This window comes from Phascolarctos cinereus, unplaced genomic scaffold (genome assembly GCF_003287225.1).
Source record: "Phascolarctos cinereus isolate Bilbo 61053 unplaced genomic scaffold, phaCin_HiC Scaffold_4;HRSCAF=312, whole genome shotgun sequence".
Taxonomy (NCBI): Eukaryota; Metazoa; Chordata; class Mammalia; order Diprotodontia; family Phascolarctidae; genus Phascolarctos; species Phascolarctos cinereus.
In genome coordinates this window covers 591,140,191-591,162,942 of record NW_027555847.1, presented here as the reverse complement: position 1 = coordinate 591,162,942, position 22,752 = coordinate 591,140,191, and the positions used below count along the sequence as shown (strand labels likewise).

At 35.9% G+C, this 22,752-nt stretch overlaps 1 protein-coding gene across 7 annotated transcripts in view; it reads left to right on the top strand.

Moving 5' to 3' along the window:
- The window catches only part of STK3 (serine/threonine kinase 3), a 485,213-nt gene that overhangs the window by 361,614 nt on the left and 100,847 nt on the right, over window positions 1–22,752 (top strand). For 6 of the 7 annotated variants that reach the window (XM_078153675.1, XM_020969092.2, XM_078153672.1 and 3 more), the window contains one exon: window positions 9,441–9,616. In XM_078153675.1, coding sequence (XP_078009801.1) covers window positions 9,441–9,616 — 176 coding nt within the window. Of the gene's footprint in view, window positions 1–9,440; window positions 9,617–11,934; window positions 12,015–22,752 lie in introns of all 7 variants that reach the window. The other variant, XM_078153674.1, reaches the window with a different exon arrangement.

Here is a 22,752-nt window from a genome sequence, read left to right as displayed (position 1 = left end):
CTTCTTTCTCACCACCTGGCTTTCCCAGATGGCTTATACGTTGTCCTTAAACAACCTCAAAAAAGTGTTTTGTAACCTAATCTGGAAACTCGAAGCAAAATTTAAAACAGGAAAGTCATCCTTTTATAAATGTAAGTTCTCATGCTGCCATTCATATTTTTCCTTGTGTTCTGCCCTCAGGGATGGAGAATAACTGAACAATATTTTCCTATTAGCTTCTTGAAAATCAGAAATGTCATGTTTATCTTTGTAACCTTAAGGCCTTTTATAGTGCCTTACACATCATAGATGTGTAATAAGTGTTGGTTGAATTAAAAGACCTTTATGTCTACTTGAAGGCAAGTATTAAATTGCCTTCTCAACCATTTCTTTCCCAGTTTAAATAATTTCAGTTCCTTCAACTTTTATATAGATTTTATTTTCATATATTTAATCTTCTCTGTGGAAGTTTTTTGGACTTTCTCCAAGTTGTCTCTTTCCTTTCTTAGTTAACAATAAACGCTGTGGACTTAAGGAGAATCCAGGTATCAGGAGTTCTGAACAAAAGTCCTAATTCTTACATGGATTCACTCCGTAGCTTTTGGCAACAACTTAAGGAACAAATTCTAATACCATTAATCAGGTGGAACAACCACATCATGAAGAATTTTAGAAGAATTATTAGTTAATATTTATAAATCCCTTTGAAGTTTGAATTATTATGACAGTGATATAACTTATTATCAATGTGTTATGCATATTTGAACATGTTTGTAATTTATGCTTGGAATTTAAATTAAATGTTCCTGAAATGAGGGTTTTTTAAAAACTTGCAGCACAGTTAAATTTTCATGATTTGTCATTTGTTTAGAAATACAATGCAAATTAGAAATGCTAATTGGTAATGGTAGATGAGTTAGTATTTTGAGGCTATTGTATTCCACATAATTAATTTTATCTGAATATATTGTAGGAAGTAAATTGCAAGGTAGGAAGAATATTTTTTCTCTAAAATTTCAAAGACAAAAACCCGATTGATGTGGAAATAACTGGTGAGGAATTTGCTTAAATTTGCCGTGGGGTTTTGTATATCCACAAGGTAAAGAGTAGAAAAACAGCAAAGGCAGAAAAGCTCTATAAATTTTACCATTAAATTTGTTCAAAAATATTTTTTTAAATTCATAGTTGTAATTTAGTTGCTCCTAAAGAAATTGATGTGAATTTTATGTCATCTTTCTTTCCGCATTAAAAAAAATTACATATTTGCCATAGCAACCACAGTACACCATGAGAATGGTTGCTATCTTGAGATTTCCTGCTTCTCTCTCTTCTTGAAATGAACAGTAGCCTTTAGGGAAAAAACATGGAAATATAATTCAATAAATTCTGTTCTTCTGCTCACTTCTATGAAAAGTATCTTTGAAGATTTTACTGGAAGAGAAACATTTGCTTAGCTGGCACAAGGTTGCAGGAGTTTCTCATTTTACCATTAAAGTATTCATACTAATTGTAACTTTTGTTGTTGCTCAAGATCTTCCATAAGATGATATGCCTAAGTTCCCCAACTCCTTTTAAAAGAACGTAATTTATATACTGCTTCAATAATATGGTTTTAGAATTTGATTAATTTCTTTTTTCAGTACACATATATTACACATCATTAGTAAATTTTACATTTTTAAAGTGTAGGTCTTCATATTTGAATGCCAAAATTAATGAAAAAATGTATAAATAAGAATAGGATGGCAAATAAGTATTTTGTAATAAAGTTAGAAATCAAATACAAATACAGATACATGGAAAGAAAAAGTGAGAATGTTTGCCCATGTAATTCAAGTTCATTTTATAAAGTCCCCTCCATTTCCATTAAAATGAAAAAACTTCAGAATTTCAATATTTTTTAAATACTGTTACTGATTTTGCTGAAGTATAAAGGTCATCTTTGGTACTATTCTAACAAAATTTTTTGATGTTTAATGTGGGCACATATAATATAGTAGACAATTATGTTTTTTAAAAATCTAATTAAGACTTGGATTCAGTGCTAGTTTCCTTAATGGATTAATAGATCTATTAAATATAAATGTATTTTTATTTTACTCAAGCGACCACATTCATTAAATTTGTGTAGACATAAAGAATGCTATACCAAAATGTGCTTTTCTGGAAAAAAACAAACAACTTTTTTTTCTTTTCTAAATGTCATTGACAGAGGAATGATGTTTTTCTATCATAGATTTCAATCTTTCTTAGTTGAAAATATTTTTCCTCTCTGATTTTAGTTTCAACTGAGCATTGTTAACTCATGTGCCAAATGTGACATATCTCAGATTTCAGATTTTAAGATTATGTGATAAAAGTTATTACTTAAAACAACAATGATGGGGAGAGATGATTGGAGAATCTGAATAAGAAGTGACCTCAAATGACATCAGGTGCAACCTGTACCTGTACAGCAGTGCCAGCTGTAATATCTCTAACAGTCCCTTGTATGTAGTAATATTTGTTGAACTGAATAGGACAGGAGGTTAGTTAATTTGAAGACTTAGTGAAGGAGAAGGAACCCACTGTCTCTCAAGGCACTCCTTTCTACTTTTGGATCATTCTCATTATTAGGGAGATGTTACCTACCCTGAGTTGAGAAGAACCCTGACATTTCCCTATTCAAAAAGCTTATATAACTTCTAATTGCCTCAAGAATAAAATGTAAATTCCTCTTTTTCGGTATTTACTGTTCTTTGTAATTTCATTCCAACTTATCTCTTCTCATTGATTACACATTATTCTCTTTTTATACTATGCATTCCAGTTAAATGGGCCTACTTGTTTTCAGCCACGTACAGACTTCCATTTCCAGTCTCTGCCTTTGTATAAACTCTTCCCTATGTCTGGAATGCATCCTTTCCTCACCTTAACTTCCTAGAGTCTCTTGCTTCCTTTAGATTCAGCTCATGTTCTAGCTCCTACACCAGTCCTATGCTGCTCCTTCTACTACTTGCTAATGCCGCAGTCCTGCTTCTGAATTTGCTTTGTATATATTTTGTATTTATTTGTCTTCATTCATGTTCTTTCCCTCAAATAAAATGTGAGCACCTTTAGGACAGGTATTGCTTCTTTTTGGTCTTTCTATCCCCAGCACCTAGTGTAGTGCCTGGCACTTAGCAGGTTTTCAATAAATACTGTTGAATGAATGAATGAATTAGTGAATGTGATTACTGAAGTGTGAATAATATTTGAAAGATCATGGAGAAATGAAGAAGTATCTCTTCCTTTCTTCATTTCAAAAGGCATGTACTGTTTAGTAACTTTTTATATATAATTCCAACTTGCTTTCCAGAATGGTTTGTACCTATTCATAGGTCTACTAACCATGCGTCAACGTTCCTATTTTCCCAAAACTCCTCCAACATTTGGAAATGGTATAATATTTGTAAAGTATTTTGAAAAATGTAAAGTACTATATAAATGCTAGTTGTTATTGTTATTACTATTATTATTTGCCATTTTCCCTTTTTTGTTGTCTTTGCTAATCTGATGGATGGCAGATGGAATCAACTTTAGAATTGATTTAATTTGTATTTCTCTAATTTATAGTGATTTGGAGCATTTTTTCCTTGTGATTATAAATAGCCTTCTCTTCAGAAGCCTGCTCATGTCCTTACCATTTATCAATTTGAGAATGACTCTTATTCTTTTAAATTTGAGTTAGTTGTTTAAATGCCTTGGAAAAGAGACATTTATTAAAGAAACTTTTTATAAAGATTTTCCCCCAGTTGTTTCCCTTTTAATCTTAGCTTTATTGTACTTGTTTATGTAACATTTTTTAAATTTTATTTAATCGTAGTTATCCACCCTATCCCTTGTTTGTTCATAAACTTTTCTTCTATCCATAGATCTGACAGACAGCTTTTTCAAATTTTCTCTAATATGTTCATGGTGTGACCATTTATACCTAGGTCATATATCTATTTGCAGCTTATCTTAGTATTTAAGCTATAAGGTGTTGACCTAAATAATTTCTTTCTTCCATACTGCCACACCCAATATTCCCCCCCCCCAATTTTTCAAATAGTTCTTATCCTAGGAGCTTAGATCTTTGTGTTTATTAATCAGTAGGCTACAAAATTTGTTTCCTGGCATAGTGGATAGGGTGTTGGTCCTGGGGTCAGGAAGACCTGAGTTCAAATCCAACCTCAGACACTTAGTAACTTTGTGTCCCCATCTGCCTCAATATCTTAATCTGTAAGATGAGTGTGTCACTCACACTTATCTCACAGTGTTGTTGTGAGGAAAAAATGAAATTATATTTGTAAAGCACTTGGTAACCTTAAAGTACAACATAAATACTAAATATTATTGCCTAATCTAGTCTACTGATCAATCTATTTTTAACTAGTACAAATTGTTTTGAGAAATAATATAAAATTTAATACTGTAGAGTTTCAGATTTGGTACTGCTAGGTCTCCTTCCTCCTCACTTTTAAAAAATATTATTATTCTCATTGATATTCTCGACCTTTTTTGATTCTATATGGATTGATTTTCAGAAAGGAGAAGAGAGTCCACAAAACATAGGCCAGTGAGCTGGACTTCAGTTTCTAGCAAAATTCTAGAATAGGTTATTAAAACAAGTTATGGTTAATGAACATTTCAAAAAAGAAATGTTGATCACAAAGAATCATCATGAGTATGTCATGTTTCCTTAACTTTATATTCTTTTTTGACATGACTACTAAACTGAGAGATCAAAGGAATGATATACATAGCTATAGTTTACCTTGATTTTAAGAAAGTGCTTAATAAAGTCTTTCATGCTATTCTTATGGGAAAAAATGTGGGCTGGATAATACAGTTATGTTGATTTGAAACTAGTTTAATTGCTAGCAGTCCTCAGTGAAAGGAAGGAAGGAAAATCTTACACTTGGATTTAAAAAATTGATTTCACAAATATGAGATATAAAAGAAATGGTAAGACAGCAGTTTGGCAGATGTTGGGGGTTGTGTTGAATTACAATCTCAATATGAGTCATCAGTATAATGTAGCAGATAAAACTGCTAATTGGCTACATTAAGAGAGGCATAGCTTTCAGGAATAAGGAAATGATAGACCTATCATTTCAGTTAGCACTCTGCCCTAGACATAGCACATTTGGAGCATTGTGTTCAGTTCTAGTCATCACAGTTTACAAAGGGCATCAATAAGATAGTATCGAGAGAAGGGTGGCTGGGATGATGAAGGACTTAAAGTTCGTATCATGAGAATCAGCTAAAGGAACTGGAAAGTAGAGAAGACTCAGGGAGAACATCACTGTCTTCAAATATTTGAAAGGTAATCATGTGTAAGAGGGGTTAGACTTGTCATATTTAGAACTAGAGGCAAAAGGCAAGAACCAGAAGAATCATTGAGTAGTAGTTGCAAAGTGGCAAATTTATACTTGATGTCAGGAAAATCTTTCTAGTTATTATAGCTTTTGTAGAATAGGGGAGATAGGACTGCCTCTTACATTTTGGCTGGAGTTGGAGGCAAGGCAAAATATCCTCTTTTCCTTTTACCTGTAGCCCTACCTCCTATACTTTCTAAGTAGGCTATTTCGCTGTTCTATCCCTGTCCATCACCTATGGAACAATGCACTTTGTCCATATGGGATATTTCTTATGGTTCAAGGACATCTTGAAGACCCAAACACACAAAAGTATAATTGGATGCTTAAGGAAGTATAAGATTCTTTCTCACTAAGAGTCTTCAAGAACAGTGTGTGTAATGATATATGGAATATGTTGCATTAAGAATTCTTTTTTCAGTTTGTTTAACTTGATAGCTAATGAGGTCCTTTCCAACTCTAAAATGCTGTATGAAACTGTGCAAAACGTTTTTAGAAAATAGTTGGACCCTACCTTTAGGGAATATCCAGTTTCATTTGAGAAAGAAGACAAGTTCATATTCAAATGACACAAAAACAAGTACGATATAAAATATAAATATGAAAAGAACTGCAAATGAATTACATTGTCTAGTAATACTACTCTTTCCTAGAGATCAAACTTCTGACAAGCTTAGACATTCAAAATATGGCTCTACATTGCAAGTCAGTAGAAAGTATTTGCCTCTAGAAAGGGCTAAGATTATGATTCTTTGACCTGAAACTGAATTTTGTTTATTGTAGGGCAGTTGCCTTAATGTTTGCCCCTATGTTGTATGATACCAGACTACTAATAGAAAGCCTATAGTTTTACTCAGAGGCATAGAGCAGTGTGCTTAAGACCTCAATCAGGTATATAAAATAAACAGATTAAATTAAAGATGCCAATCAGAAATGACAGCTAGCAGAGAAAACGAAAAGTACTATAAAAACCTGTCAGAAAAGCTGGAAAAGTACAGTAATCTGGTGCTACTTACTGTAGATCCAAATACTTTTAATAGTCTCTAAGACATTACTTTTATAGTACCTGGAGCACCCCGTTCTCCCCCATAGGGCCCTCTGAAAAGCTATCATAGGTCAGGGTAGACCCTCTGGTTCCATATCCTTTGAAAAACATAGCTTATAACTCCCACTGAAGTGTTTCCTTTTTCTCTAGTCAGCTAAAGAACATAATTCAGTTAACGGAATTTAATAAAAGAGTATGGTAAGAAAAATTTCATAAGAATATTCTTCCATCTCCCCCAAACCTGCAACACATACTTCCACAGGCTCACACACTATGTGCATAAGTAATCATACATGAAAGGTAGACATGTAGGGAGCACATAATACTTCTCTACTTCTTCATCCTTTACAAATGTTTATTAACACAAAAGTTGCATTTGTCTTCCTGGTGGACTCTTGCTTTGTCATGAACTCTGAGGAACAAGATGTCAGAGTATCATAAAGTGCCATAGGTTGCACAGTGAAGTAGCTTACAGAATATTGGAACAGGAAGAAAACTGAAAGGTCTAATCTTCCATGTCTAAATCTAATACAACCTATTCCTGAAAAAGAATCCCTGAAAAGCTTTTCTATAAGTCTCCCACTAATGGGGAACCTACTAACTTCTGAATTTGCTCATTCTATTTTTGGACAGCTCTAATTGTTGGAAGTTTTTCTTTATATCAAGCCAAATTTCCCTCTAAAACTTCTACCCATTGCTTTTAGTTCTGTTCATTAAGACAGAACTAAGATTATTATTGATTAGAGAAATGCAAATCAAAATGACTCTGAGGTACCACATCACACCTGTCAGGTTGGCTAACATGACATAATGTTGGCAAAGATGTGGGGAAATTGGAACGCTGATGCATTGTTGGTGGAGTTGTGAACTGATCCAACCATTTTGGAGAGCACATGCCCAAAGGGTTATAAAAATGTGCATACCCTTTGACTCAGCAATAGCACTTCTAGGGCTGTATCCCAAAGAGATCATAAAAATGGGGAAAGGACCCACATGTACAAAAATATTTATAGCAGCTCTTTTTGTGGTGGCAAAGAATTGGAAATTGAGAGAATACCCATCAATTGGGGAATGGCTGAACAAGTTGTGGTATATGAATGTAATGGAATACTATTGTGCTATAAGAAATAATGAGCAGGCAGACTTCAGAAAAACCTGGAAAGACTTATATGGACTGATGCTGAGAGAAGTGAGCAGAACCAGGAGAACGTTGTACACAATAACAGCCACATTGTGCGATGACTAACTTTGATAGACTTAGCTCTTCTTAGCAATGCAAGGATCTAAGATATCTCCAAAAGAATCATGATGGAAAATGCTATTCACATCCAGAGAAGGAACTATAGAATCTGAATGCAGATTGAAGTGTATTATTTACTCTTTTTTTTTCTTCCGTTTTGTTTTGTTTCTTCTTTCTTGTGGTTCCTCCTATTGGTTCTCATTCTTCTTTACTATATGACTAATGTGAAAATATATCTAAAAATTTTATCACCTTTTACATATCACCATTTACATAGGCAAATGATTCTCAGATCTAGTTATCCAGCCCCAAATTCTTTCTGACCTCTGGTCACAATCTCTAATTGCCTGTTGGGCATCTCAGTCTGGATGTGCTAAAGACATCTTAAACTCAGAATGTCCAAAACCAAACTAATTATCAACTTCCATTTCCTTGGCCCCCCCCCACAAGTCTTACACTCTTTCTGACTTCTCTGTTATGGTGGAGGGTACCACCATCCTCCCAGTCACCCAGGCTTAAAACCAGATTTTTCTTGTCCCACATATTCAGTCTATTGCCATTTCAATTCAATTTTCACAACATCACTTTTAAGTCTCCTTCCCTTTTCTGACTGACACTGACACTACCGTGGTGCCGGCCTTCTTTACTTCACACCTAAGCCATAGCAATAGTTTTCAGGTTGATCTCCATGCATCAAATTTCTCCCCACTCCATTCCATCCTCCACTCAACTGTCAAAGTAATCTTCCTAAAACTCAGGTCTGACCAGGTCAGAAACTCCACCAGTGCTCTGTTGTCTCCAGGATCAAAACTAAAATCCCATTTGCATTTAAAGCCCTTCATAGTCTGGCCCCTTTCTACCCTTCCGGGCTCTTCATACCTTACTCTCCTCCACATATTCTGCAATTCAGTGACATCAGCCTCCTTGCTTTTCTTTGCAAAAATAACAAACAAACAAACAAAAAAAGCAAACCACCATCTCCTGGCTCCATGGTTGTTTATTGACTGTCTCCCATGTTTGGCATTCTTTCCCTTCTCACTTCCTTCACCTGGCTTCCCTGACTTCCTTCAAGTCTCAGCTAAAATCCCATCATCTGCAAGAAGTTTTTTCCCAGTCCTCCTTCATGAAGCTAGTGCTTTCTATCTGAGATTATCTCCAATTTACTCTGTATGTAATTTGTCTGTACATAGTTGTTTGCATATTGTTTCCCCTCCTTCCTCTCCCCGTATATATATATATATATATATACTGGCAAAATTGCTTAGGATTTACAGGTAATTTACAACAGTATTGTGTTAACTCATTTCCAAAGTATTCAAAATAGTTTTCTAATTTTAAAAAATGTAGTACAAAAATGAGTACTTCTTACCCTCTGAATCATTTTCACAGTTTAAATGTCATGTAGTTTTAAAACTCTTCTTTATAATAACACTAATTGAATTTTAGTTAGGTGGGATTTTTTCACTGTTAGATTGAGTAGAGTAGCTATTAATTTATTTTTGGACAATTTAAACTTATTCTATAATTTAGGAATTCATATTTTTGCATAGTCAAGAGACCTTAGAGTCAAATATTCCTTCTGCCACTTGCAAGCTAGAATACTAGATGATTCTATAATAATCATTTATCTCAGCCTCACTTTCCCCAATAGTACAGTATGAATAATAATACTTGAACTACCTATTTCACAGTGATGTTATGAGAAAAATGTTTTTATAAAGCAAAAAGTACAATATAGATATGAGATTATTTTAATACCGATACTTAAACCTTGACTATTTTCTTTTTAACTAAGGAAATGCAACTTCGTCACAAGTGCAAAGACCATCTTTTATGGATTATTTTGATAAACAAGATTTCAAAAATAAGAGTCATGAAAACTGTAATCAGAACATACATGAGCCATTCCCAATGTCAAAAAATGTTTTTCCCGACAACTGGAAAGTTCCTCAAGATGGAGACTTCGATTTCGTAAGTACACTTTTATTTTCATTAGTAACTTTCCTTCCTTTTTCTTTTTACATTCGTTCAAAAATGTCTGTATAGACACACTATGTACATATATATTTGGGAAGACATAGAGACAAAATAGAGATATATAGTAACATATAAAATGAGAACTCCATTTGCAGTGAGAGTGATGTCTGGGTATATTCATGTGAGCTTTGTTCAGATTCACATAATTCTTTACGTGTAATCAAGGCCAATGCAGTGTCAACTCTAACCAGGGGCATTTAAAAATGCAAGTGTTATTTCTGACAGAGAAAAAATAGTAAACATTAATAAATGCTTTTTATTTGTTCAGTAATTAAGATTTCAGCCCCATCAGATGACCCTTGAGATACATTTTAAGAAGTTTGCCTGAAGTCAGGAGGACCTGAGTTCAAGTCCAGCCTCAGACCAAACACTTGACACTTACTAGCTGTGTGACCCTGGGCAAGTCACTTAACCCCAGTTGCCCAAAAAAAAAAAAGAAGTTTGCCTTGATGAGTTTGAAAGACAGCAATAATTCTCACTTGAATAACCACTTGTTTCTTTTCTGTATCCTCTCAGAGCTAATACTTCTCATTCTTTTCAGTGGCCCTAAGAGGCCTTCTATTTTTGCAACACACAGTCTAGTCATTTGCAGATAGACACACTTATAAATTATTTTATATACATAAAAGTGGAATTAGTATATGAGTACAAACTCTTGCATACATTTACAGTCCTGTATAAAAGACTAAACAATAGTTAGTCTGAAAAAGACCTAAGGCACATAGTGGTCTCTAAATTTAATGAGTCAACAATTAGGCTGCTATCAAATTTAGTGCAGTAAATTTAGACTACATTAAGAGAGGCCTAATGTCCACAAAGAGGGAAGTGATAGACCTGCTGTATTCTATACTTGTCAGACTACATATTAAGTATGAAATGCGACGTTTTAGGAATGATATCAACAAACCAAAACAGGTCCAGAGGAGGGCAACCAGTATGTTGAAAAAATAAGAAATTGGACCATACAAGTATCAGTTGAAGGAGCTAGATGGAGAACAAAGATTTAGGGATTAAATTTGTCCTTCCTGTACCTAAAGAGCATGTTAATAAGTATTCATTTGTGTTTACTATGTCCAGGCCTTCTGCCAAGAACTGGAAATGCAAGGAAATGAAAAGGTAATCCTTGACCTCGAGGAATTCACAGTCTTATTAGACTGGGTGAAGGACAAACAACTATGTACAAACAAGATATATACAGGATAAATTGGAGATAAGCTCAGAGGGAAAGCACTGGCTTCATGAAGGGAGACTGGGAAAAACTTCTTGCAAAAGGTGGAATTTTAGTTGAGACTTGAAGGAAGTCAGGGAAGCCAGGAGGAGTAAATGAAAAAGGAGAGAATGCCAGGCATGGGAGATAGCCAATGAACATGCATGTAGTCAGGAGATGCAGTGTTTTGCAAAGAATAGCAAAGAGGTCAATGTCTTTGGATTGCAGAATATGTGGAGGAGAGTAAGGTATGAGGATCCTGGAAGGTTAGGAAGGGACCAGATTATAAAGGGCTTTAAATGTAAACAGAGGATTTTAGATTTGATCCTGGAGACAATAGGGTACCAGTGGAGATCAGACCTGAGTTTTAGGAAAATCACTTTGACAGCTGAGTGGAGGATGGAATGGGGTGGGGGAAAAACTTGATTCAGGGAAACCAATCAGAAGTGCAAGGATTGATAATGAATGGACATTTCAGAGAGAGAGAGATGGTTGCTCAATGTAAAGGGAAATTTCTTACCAATTAGAGATGGTCAGAAGTGGAATAAGCCACCTCCAGATATAGCAGGTTCCCCATCACTGTGGGTCACACATAGACTAGATGTTGTAGAATAGATGCCTGTCCTGATATAGATGACCTTGGAGTTTCCTTTCACTTCTGGGATTCTGTATTTTCTCTTAAATTCTTGAGTTAAACATCTAAATGTTAGGTGTATTCAGTCAAATCATAACTTCATTTTATTTTTTAAATGTTTTATTTTGGTTTTATATCAAAGTCCTTTCTGGCTGTCTCTCATCTAGTCTGTCCCCAGGATTGAACATACTTAGGAACAAAGAAAAACAGCTAACTCAATGACTTTAGCAGTGTATGCAAGGTTTTCCCTTCTTAGTCCCCTACTTTATTGTCTTTTCATTGGAACTGTTACTTTTCAGTTTTTCCAAGTTTGGTTTCATTTTGGTTTTTTAAATTGGATCAGACTTGCAATTTTGTCAATGTAGGGAGATTAACTACCAGTGCAAATTGGCACCTGTTCTGTATTTATAGTCTCAGAGAATGGAACTGATAGAAGAGCATGGAGAGGCTCAAGAATTCACCTGGAGTCACATAGCCACTATATGTCTGAGGTGAGATTTGAACTGAGTCTGAGGATATCTCTTTGTCCACACCATTCAGCTTCTCTGATGATTTTTTAAAATTTATGTTTTGATAATTTCATGTATGTTCTTCTGGTTCTGTGTATTTCACTCTGCATCAGTTGATTATACCACTAGCTATTAATCATAAACATTTACTAAACACAAGCCAAAACAAAAGTAATTAAAACATAACATTCCACAATAAACATGGCACATATTTTCCCATCAGTGGTTCACTGGGGAAAGTGAGCACAAATTTGAAAAATCATAGATTAGTGAGACACATGTGTGAGTGATTCATATGCCTGGGGCAGTTTTGCCCTTTGGGCCTTGATGACCTGGGTTTCCATCAGGAACAGTGTGTACCGCCAAACACTTACAGGCATAGTGGCCCTTCTTCTGGGCTTCTCTACTCGCCTGCTTGGCAGGGCCCGTTCTCTTCTGGTGGCTACACTCAGGTCACACCTATTCTGGGCTGTTCAAATACTATTAAGTTTCTTCACCAAAAGCAGGTCCTCTGAGCCTAGGATTGCACAGCTGTCCTAGGTCCACACCCTTTGCTGGTTCTGCAAGGAAAGGCAAACAGAAAGAGAAAGGTAGAATCTTTCTCCTCTAGTCAGCTCTTGCAAGAAGTAAATGGCAGTGCTAACTCTACGGTCTTCCTTTGACTCAGCTCTGAGACTCTTTCGAGGCCCACTTGGAGGTCTGATGTTGACAGTACAAGATAGTTGCCTGAGGCACTGAGAGTTTATGAAATTTTCATGGGGGCATCTAGCGGGCCCAGTGGATAGAGCGCTGGCCCTGAAATCAGGAGGGCCTGAGTTCAAATGCGGCCTCAGACCAAATGCTTGACACTAGCTGTGTGACCCTGGGCAAGTCACCTAACCCCAGTTGCCTAAAAAAAAAAAAATTCACATGGTCAGTATGTATCAGAAGAGGAACTCAGGCCCAAGTCTTTTTGACTCTGAGACTGTCTACTTTATATTCTGTGCTGTCTTCAATATATCCCTTGTATTGTAAATTATGAATTATACTCATGTGAGAAAATCTAGGAACCAAAGAGGGGAATCATGCAGGGAGGAGGAGAGCACTGGGTAAAGATAAGTAGAGACAGAAGCAATATTATAATTGGAAAGTATATAAACCATCAGGACAACAAGAGGAAATAGATGAAGAGTTCGGGAAATATTCTACACCTAGAACAGTCATGTTATCAACCAACACCTTTTCTAGGATCTTAAAGAGTATTGATATCCAGTGCCTTAATGCATTAGATTCATCCTAGTATACATTATCCTCCATCACAACTCCATTGCTAGTTCTGCTTTCCCAGGGTGACTCAGGAGGCACTTACATGCCTAGTTCCATGAAAAATTTCAATTATCCAAAACATACTCTCTCTGCTAAAAGACAAGTGTGTAATAATTTATTAATTTGTCTTCATGTTAATTTCCTCCTTCAAAAGGTAGAGGAATCAACAAATGGAAATAATGTTCCACATCTGATTCTCATCAACAAAAAGGAACTGATTGCTAGCTTAGAAAATGATCTTATCATTTGTGAAAGTCAAGAAGAGGAAATAGTCTAACTTGCATTCTTGTTTTGAGGAGAGACAGTTTGACAAAGTTGAAAGAAAGAACTGGTATAATCACATGGACTAACATCCTATAGGACATGTTAGCCAAGGAGGGAAGAAGATGATTTTAAGGTTTTAATTCTAAAACCATAAAAAGAAACAATCTCAATGAGTAACAAAAAGAATAGTTATCTAAAGAAATGTGTGTGGATGCACATGGAGCTCACCCACTAACTTAGATATTTAAAAGATGTTATAGAAGATGGAAGCACAAGCACATGTTAGAGGAGGGGTATAAGAGGAGTATCAGGACTGCCAACACTGAGAAGGAGCTGAAATTGGTGAGGAAGTCTAAGCATAACAAATTAGAGTTTTTTAAGCCATAGAGGTGGAAAGAGGAGGATTGAAGAAAGGAAGACTGCTTTCCTGTGTGAGGGAACAATGATATTTGGTGAATGTCTCTATTCTTAATTTGCTTCTGTTTTTTTCTGCTAAGGAGAGTGTTCTGGAAAGGAAAGGGCAGAACAAAAATGGCTAGTAGTTGTTAATATCCGTGGTCAAGTCAACAAGCATTTGTTAAGTGCTATACCCCTAGTTAAGCTGCAAAGCTGCAAAATCACACAAAAAAAAGAAAGTCTCTGGACTCAAGGAGTTGACACTTTAATGGCAGAAGAAACAGAAAGGGAGTTTGAAAAGGGAAAGAGACAAGTCGCCATGCTGGGGCTTGGTGGCAATATCTTGAGAGGAATGGTAAATAAGGAAATTTAAAGCAGGCATCAACCTTACCTTTCATGAGTTCAGTGCACCTGGCTCAAATGAACTACTATTTACTGCTAAAAGAAATTAGCAGATAACAGTTGCTGAGCCATTGTCATTGATCTTTGAAAGGTTGTGAAGAACTAGAAATCAGTTTTGGAAAGCATTTATTAAACACCTTAGAGTTATTCATGGATAAATAGGATTGAGATTGTTTTTATTATGATAGGAAGGAATACTTACTCCTGGTGATTCTTAAATAGTATACTATTATGACTGTCTTTTATCTCTTGACTATTCCTTTTCTGTCTTCTTTGCTCGTTCCTTTTCCATTTCCCACACCTATCTCAGGCCGTTGAAAATTTCTACTTAAATGGAAAGTTTCACCTCAAACCCAACGTATCTAAAACTAAACTCACAAACTTCTAAGAAAATTGATCTTTTTACTGGTTTTCCAATTTCTCTTCTTGTGTGACTATAATTATCTCTAGATGCCCAGGCATTAAACTTTGAAATTATCACTGACCTCTGTACATTTCCCTTCATATCAAATCAGTCTGCATATCCTGTTGATTCTTTTACTGATTTTTTAAAATTTTATTGCTATGTTTTGTTCCTATGTTAACAGCCATTTACAAATTACCCCACTCCTAGAGAGGCCTCTTTTAAAAAATAAAACAATTAAGTAAAGCTAACAGTATAGTGACTTCATCTGAAAGTGCATGCAAAAATTCCACATCAGTAGCACCCTCTCATTTAAAAAAAAATTAACAGAAATAATTTTTTTTCTCTCTCTCACTTTCCACACCACTGGGGGAAAAAGAGAAAAGGGAAGCACATTCTTTGTAACAAATATGCATAGGCAACTTTCCATCATTTTCTGTTTTCTGTGACCATCAAAATTGTTCTACTTCTTAACATCTCATGCCTGTACTCCTACACTACCCTTTTTATCTGGTCTTCCACCCTTTGTATCCTATCTCTTCAATACATCTTCTGGTTGATCTTCTTAAAGCAGGAGTAGGAAAAAAATCATTAATTACTTACGGTTGTGGATTGCCATATTGAGTATGGTAGGAAGTTGAAAAATTGAAGGACTCCAGCAAAAACATTGCTAAAATAGTTGACTGGCCAAAATTGGTTAGGAAAACAAATGAAGGCAGCTGGGGACTGGAGAGTGGGAGGAGGGGAGTATTTAAGGACTATATTTCACTTGAAGATGGAAAAACAAATTTGAATAGAACAGAGGGGAAAGAAGTGGAAAGATAAAAAGAGAAAGGATCATAGGGAATTTCAGGGCTTTAGATGTTGGAGAAAAAATATTTACCTAGTAATCATGAACATTGCCTGAAGTAAAGTAGAAGATTCATTAGAATTGAGGATGTGGAGAAATGATTAACCCAGGGTATTGAAAAAGGTAATTAGTATCGCTGTTGAAGTTGCTGAGGATAACAGGAGATAGGGAGAATTGTGAGCCTGCTGCTAAGTCACCAGGAAAGATTAGTGTTGTCCTGAAGGCCAGTAAATATATAGTTCTTAGAATGAGAAGACTTTGTTGCAAATAGTATTTTGAACAGCAGAGATTGATGCCTCAAGATCATTTTTGTGTTATCCTCATTCATTTGTGGAGGACAAGGAGTATGCTGTGCTTTCATTCGGCTTCCAAGGGGACAGTTATCTTTCTCCTTTTTCATGTTTCTGATAAGCACTTTGCTTGGATGCCTCATTTCCACATATTGCTGTCTCCCCATCTCACCATTATTTGTGTGTTTATCATTATTCCATAAATTATAATCTCTGTAGGAGCAGGAACTATATTTTTACTCTCTTTGTACTGCCAGCACCTAAGCAATACCTTGTTCAGAGTAGGTGCTTAAGAAGTTTGTTGAATTAAATGAGTAGGGGCAGTCAGAGAAGCAACATTTCCATTGAGGAGGGTTTCAAGAGAAGTAGAATCTAAAGGGACAGGTTTTAATCAACTCCAGAAAATAGATGTATTTGTGGAAGAGACCGAGGTTCCTTTGCTTTTTACCATAGACTAGGGGATCCATAGAACCACACAATTATACACAATGTATGCACTATTACTTTAGTTTTGGTTCCCAGAAGTAAATATTTATCAGATAAAAATCTTTATCATTAATTTATCCAGAGTGTTAAATGGAAGAGAAAATAAACTCAACTAGTTTCTCCTCTCTCGGCGTCAACCATTCCTGTCAATCCCGGTTCTATCTACCACCATCTCTGCTCTCTCTTGCCTCCATTCTCTTGGGCTTCAGAGAATTGGAGAGAAAGGAGAAAAGAGAATAAGGAAGAAAGAGGAAGAAATGAAAGGGAAAAAGTAACTAAGTAAGGGGCTATGACAGAGAAGCTTTCACTTACTCCAAGTTGGAGAATGGGATGAAAGCCACCAATAAAAATTGGTTTTCCTTTTATTCCATTCCTTCCAAGCAATGATCTTATTTTACACCCAAACCATTATTCTTAATAATGTGACTCCTTTTTAAAAAAAGGAGTCCCATGTTTTGAGTTAGTTTGAAAATAGAATGTGTCTTTCTAATGGTTAATTTTTTCTACATAGATATTTGCCTCTGAAATTTAGAATCAAACAAGATTTTCATCATGCTGTTTGCTTGTGATCTTTTTACCAGAGTAATTAAGTATAGATTAGAGTACTTGGATTAACAACAAATAAGCTTTTATTCCTCATAATATTATAGTTCAGAGTCCATTTTGGTCTTAATGCCATAAATTGTTTAATCACAATAGGAAAAATCATCAAAGAAGATGACAGTTATAGTGGTCTCTACCCAGTGCAGAAGTAAAATTCCTATTTTGGGCAACCCCTGACAATGATAAGAGAAAACAAGGGTTTTTTTCATTTCATAGTATATAAAATGGAGATATACTATCCAAAATGTGGGACTCATAGAAGTATGGAGTAACACAAGTTCATACGTATCTAACAATAGGAGATGTTAAGGTCTAGGAAAAGATTACCTTTACGAATGGACAGAAGTGGGCCTATATCTGTGTTGTCAGCAAAACTTACTAAGAAGAAAACCTAGGGTTTACTCTGCCTTTTCTTAGGGTATGAAATGAATGAGCCTCTGCCTGGAGGAAAGTAGTTTTCAGGAATGAAAAATGAGAGGGAACACTTCATTGTCTTTTGTAGCAGTTAAAGCAGATCCCCAAGCATAAAACCCATTCAGGATTTCTTTGGCACCTGCTGAACAGATGTCCAGGGTAGGAGGCATTCATCATCATGAGAGTCTACCTAAAAATTTGTATATTTTCTCAGTCTTTAACTTTTGCCTTTAGGTTTTGCAGTGAACTATTCCTTGTTAAAAGCATTGTGAAAAACTTATTTTTCTTTGTTCTACAAAAAGACAAATGGCTCTGCCCTGGATATAATGAGATGATAAATTATTCTAATCACTAATTCTACCAAATTATTAGGTATTATAAAGTTAGTTGATAAAATTTATTGTGGACTAATTGAATTAATTGCTTTTAATTGATTATACTTTTTTTTAAAAAAAAAGATCTGTTTAGGTTAAAACTATGAAGATACATTTTGAAAGTAAAAAATGTAAAAGGCAAATTTGTTTGTTATAGCACTAGTGTAATGTTTCAGTCTTTGATAAAATTATTTCCAAACAGCTCTGGTATCCAGATTGTTTAGTGTTAAATAGAGAACATGTAGATCATATTTTGCTGCCACTATAGTATTATATTTAAGTAGATACATTTTCAACAACTTAAAGGTTCTGGAATAAGAACAGAATTTTAAAGAACCATCTGTTAATCCACCATCAGCTGGTTCCAAGTCAAACAAAAATATTTTTGATTCATAATTGTTATGAGGTAATGAATGACAAAAGGGATGGGTAAATCTACCTTTTTTTTCCTTAAGCCCAAATTTCTACCATTAACAATTGTTAAAACCTGATTACTGATTATATAGCCTATATTTGTATCCCCTTCTGGTTCTGAAGGGGATGATATGGTTCTGTCCAAGGAAATAGCCCCTCCCTGCAAGAGGAGCAGCAGGGAGATCCTTTCACTCTTGACCCTTATTTTCTATAGACCGTCTTTAGTGTTCATCAGACTTACATCTAGTTGTATGGTTGGAGAATCAGTGTGGTTTTAGGGTTTTTAAAAATAAGTTTACTTCCACCCTTAATAGGTAATTTTGCAGATAGTAGGAACTGTAAAATGGGGAAATTTAAGTCTCTTTCTTCTAAATCTATCGTTACCACTGTAGGTCATCATGATTTTTTCTCCAGGTTCCCCATAGGACAGTGGGCAGCCAAGTGGCACAGTGGTTAAAACAGAGGACTTAGAGTCAGGAAAACCTGAGTTCAAATCCTACCTCATGTACTTATTAGCTGTAAAGGAAAATTTCTTAGTAATTAAAGGTGTTCAGAAGTGGGATATTTTTGGGACAAATCACTTAGCATCTTCCAATCAGCCAGTAAACATTTATTATTGCCTGCTATGTGCCAGACATCTGCTAAGCACTGGGGATACAAAAAGAGGCAAAAGACAGTCCCTGCCCTCAAGGAGCTTACAATGTAATGGGGAGACAAGAGGCAAACAGTATATACAAAGCAAGCTACATAAGGGATAAATAGAAAATAAATTTTAAAAGGAAAGCAATGGAATTAGGGAGAATTAGGAAAGACTTCCTGTACAAAGGTGGGATTTAAGTTGAAACTTAAAGGAGGCCAGGGTGGTCAGCAGTCAGAGTAGAGGAGGCAGAGTGTTCCAGGCATAAGGGACAGCCAGCCAGAGAAAATGCCTGGAGCCAAGAAATGGAGTGTCTTGTTTGTGGAACAACCAGAAGGCCAGTGTCACTGGATCGAAGAATATGTTTTGGGGAGTAAAATGTATGATTAAAAGGGTAGGAGGGAGCTAAGTTATGAAGATCTTTGAATGCCAACAGAGCATTTTGTATTTGCTCCTAGAGACAATAGGAAGCCACTGGAGTTTATTGAGTAGTGGGGTGACATGATCAGACCTGTGTTTTAGGAAAATCGCTTTAGTGGCTGAATGGAGAGTGGGTTGGACTTCAGGGAGACTCGAGGCAGGCAGCCCACCAGCAGGCTCTTGCAAGGTGTGAGGTGACCAGGGCCTGCAGTAGAGTGATGGCAGTGTCTGAGAAGAGAAGGGGGCCTGTTTCAGTTTCTTCATCTGTAAAATGAGAAAAATAATAGCATCTGTCTCCTGGGATTGTTATGAAGATCAAATGAAATGATATTTTTAAAATGCTTTTCAAACCTTAAAGCACTTTATAAAAGCTGTCTTTAAAGGCTTAGCAAGAGCATCTGGAGGTAGTGATCAGAGCAGGAATAGTACTAGGAACGTAATGACCTGGTACAATTGGGGTAACACTGAATAGTCGAAGAGGGAGACAGAGACAGGATGGGCTGGGGAGGGGGGAGAAAAATATGTTTTTCAGATATATCTCTGTATCTCCCTGCTACTTCTCCCTCATAGTACAGTTCTCTGCCAGTCAGTTAAAAAGAAGCACTGCATTAGCTGCTAAGAAGGAAGTTGGTCGAAGATTTTCCTATGTAGGAGTGGTAGAGGTCGTATAACAAGGAACTTCTCATTCTCTTCTGTCTTACGCTGTGAGGACTAGGAGCAAGTATTTTAGTGTAGAGAAGCATATGAGCATGTTGCTATCACTTGGCTTTGCATTAATAGAATGATTATTATCAAGTATTTCCATATGCTTGTAGCAAGAATATTAAAGAGGTACATATATTTCAGATTTTTTTTCTTTTGGGTGAGAATAAAAGGATGGGTATCTCAAATCTACCAGTGAGACAACTCTAAATTTTAGTTTGTTGTAAACACAGGTACACACCTGGCAACAAATCTGAATATACATAGCACATTTCTTCATAATCTAGTAGTAAATTAAAATGAACAAAAATCCAACACTTTGAAATAGTTGCATGCAGGATTTTTGACTATTTCAGTCTTCTGCCAGCTCATAAAATCTGTGCTGGCAGTAGAAGACCCCCAGATGGTGTGGCGTGAACATGTTTGTGTGATAAGCATGTCTGTGTCCATAATGAATTTTTATGAGAAGACTACCCATCTTGCACTAAGAGAATTAGAACTGTGATAGTTCTTATTTTGGAGTATTAATAATCTCCTCTTAAACTGTCTTGGAAGTTTTGTTTTTTGTTTTTTTTACCCCAGGTGGTCATATTGTACAACTAGAAACTGTATTTTTGTGGATAATACTTAATGAGTCCCTGTGTTATTGTCCTGGGTGTAGGCTGATTTTGTTCACAGGAACTACTTAAACTTTTTTTTCTCCTGAACAAATTACAGATATAGCTGTTTTAGGCATTTCCCCCCATAATCCATATGTTCTTTTGAGAGCAGTTGTTCATTCATTCATATCCTACTCTTTGTGACCCTGTGCCCATGCTGTCTGTGGGGTTTTCTTGGCAAAGATACTAGAGTGTTTTGCTGTTTACTTTTGTAGTGAATTAAAACAAACAGATGTTAAGTGACTTGCTCAAGGTCTCACAGCTAGTGTCTGAGGCTGGATTTGAACTCAAATCCTTCTGAGTCCATGCCCAGTTCTCCATCCATTGAGCCACCTACCCACCTCTTTTGAGAGAAGTTGGATCATATAAAACCTTGGAATGGATACATACTGTTTAATAATGATGCCTTTGCATCATCTACCAATCCACCACTTATGCCTAGCATGGATTTTTTGTGTTTTGTAGTTGGTATTTAATAAATGGTTGATGATTCAATGAATAAATGAATTTAATATTGCTAGTTATGATTGCATAATTAATAGCTAGGCTTAAAACTCATAATGCTACCATTTCCTTTGCAATTTTGAATGAATAGGTCTACTGTGATTAAGCTTATTAGAACACCAGGTATAGTCACTTTTCACTTTGTTGTAATTTTCTAATATTTAAAGCACCCAAGTGGGAAGAAAACCAGTTAAAATATCAGTCCTGGGGCCCACATTTTAGGAGAGACATTGATCAGTTAGAGACCATACAAAGAGACCAGCCAGGATAGTGAGGAACCTCTAACTCATGCCCATGAGGAAAAATTAAATTAACAGATGTTTAGCCCAAAGAACAGAAGACTTGGGAAGATTATACCTGTTTTCAAGAAAGTACCAAGGACTGTGGTGACAAGGACTCTCTCTTCTGGCTTTTCGGTAGCTGTGGCTGTAGCATCTACAGAAGCAGTTGCCAGGCTGCATCTCAGCAGGGTTGCTTCCAGGAGGATGTCTGTGGGCACTGGAATGGAAGCATTCCTATTCCCAAGGGTCTTCCTTTCAGGATCCATCGGGGTTGGAGAGGAGATAGTGGTCTTTGTGGTTATGGCAGTTTGACTTGTCTGGCACAATCTGCTGCCTCTCATCTCTCCTTCAGGAATGCACCACTGCTTCAAAGAGGCTGGCTTGCCTGCCCTAGGGATGACTGACCTTTTCTGCAAAGGAATTGTTTGCCCAGATCATGGGCATGTGAGAAATAACAAATATACACAAAAAATTATGGGACAAGGCAAAATGTGATAAATACAAACAAAGGATTTGCCCAAGTGTTTTCAGAAATGTAAAGAAGAATAAATAATTTTCATTTGAAGGAATCAGGAAAATTCATGGAGATGGTAACTCAATTGGGCCTTGAAAAAATAGAAGCCAGAGATGAGAAGTGGAAGCCTATTTAATCATGGATGATAGAGAGTTCAGTTTGTCTGGAACAAAGGATATATCAAGGAGAAATAATGTGGCCCTAAGAAGTGTTATGGATATGAAAGATTGTGGACGTGGAATGTCACTTTTTGTGTCATATTAGTTTGATGTGTTGGTAAATTTTGCTGAGCTATTTTTTTTCTTTTTAAGTATGTTACAAAACTGGCTCATTGGGATAGGGCTGAGGACTGAATTATTCAGAAATGAATGTGATATAAAAATAAAAGGCATTAATAAATATTAGATACAGTTTTAAAATTTTTTGAATTGCTCTATGACCTCTTTTTGTAATTGCATTAATCTCTTTGTCACCATCCTTTCTTCCTGAGAATTAATGATAACTAAAGCAATTTTGTTCTTGAGAATCTCTGATCCTTTCAGATTTGATATCCCTTGAGAATCCTACTGTCCTTTCTCTGAAGGCTTTATGAGTCATTCTCATTGTCCTTAAGAATAGACTATATATGATATCTAGTACTGGCCTCCCTATTAGAGTCATAATAAGAAATACTATTTTTATTGTGCTTTAAGGTATACAGTGTGTTCTTATAAAAGTGTTGTGGGGTGGTTGATAACAACTGTTTTCTCCGCTTTATAGTTAAAGAAACAAAGGCCACAGCTAGTTAGTGACAGAGCCAGGA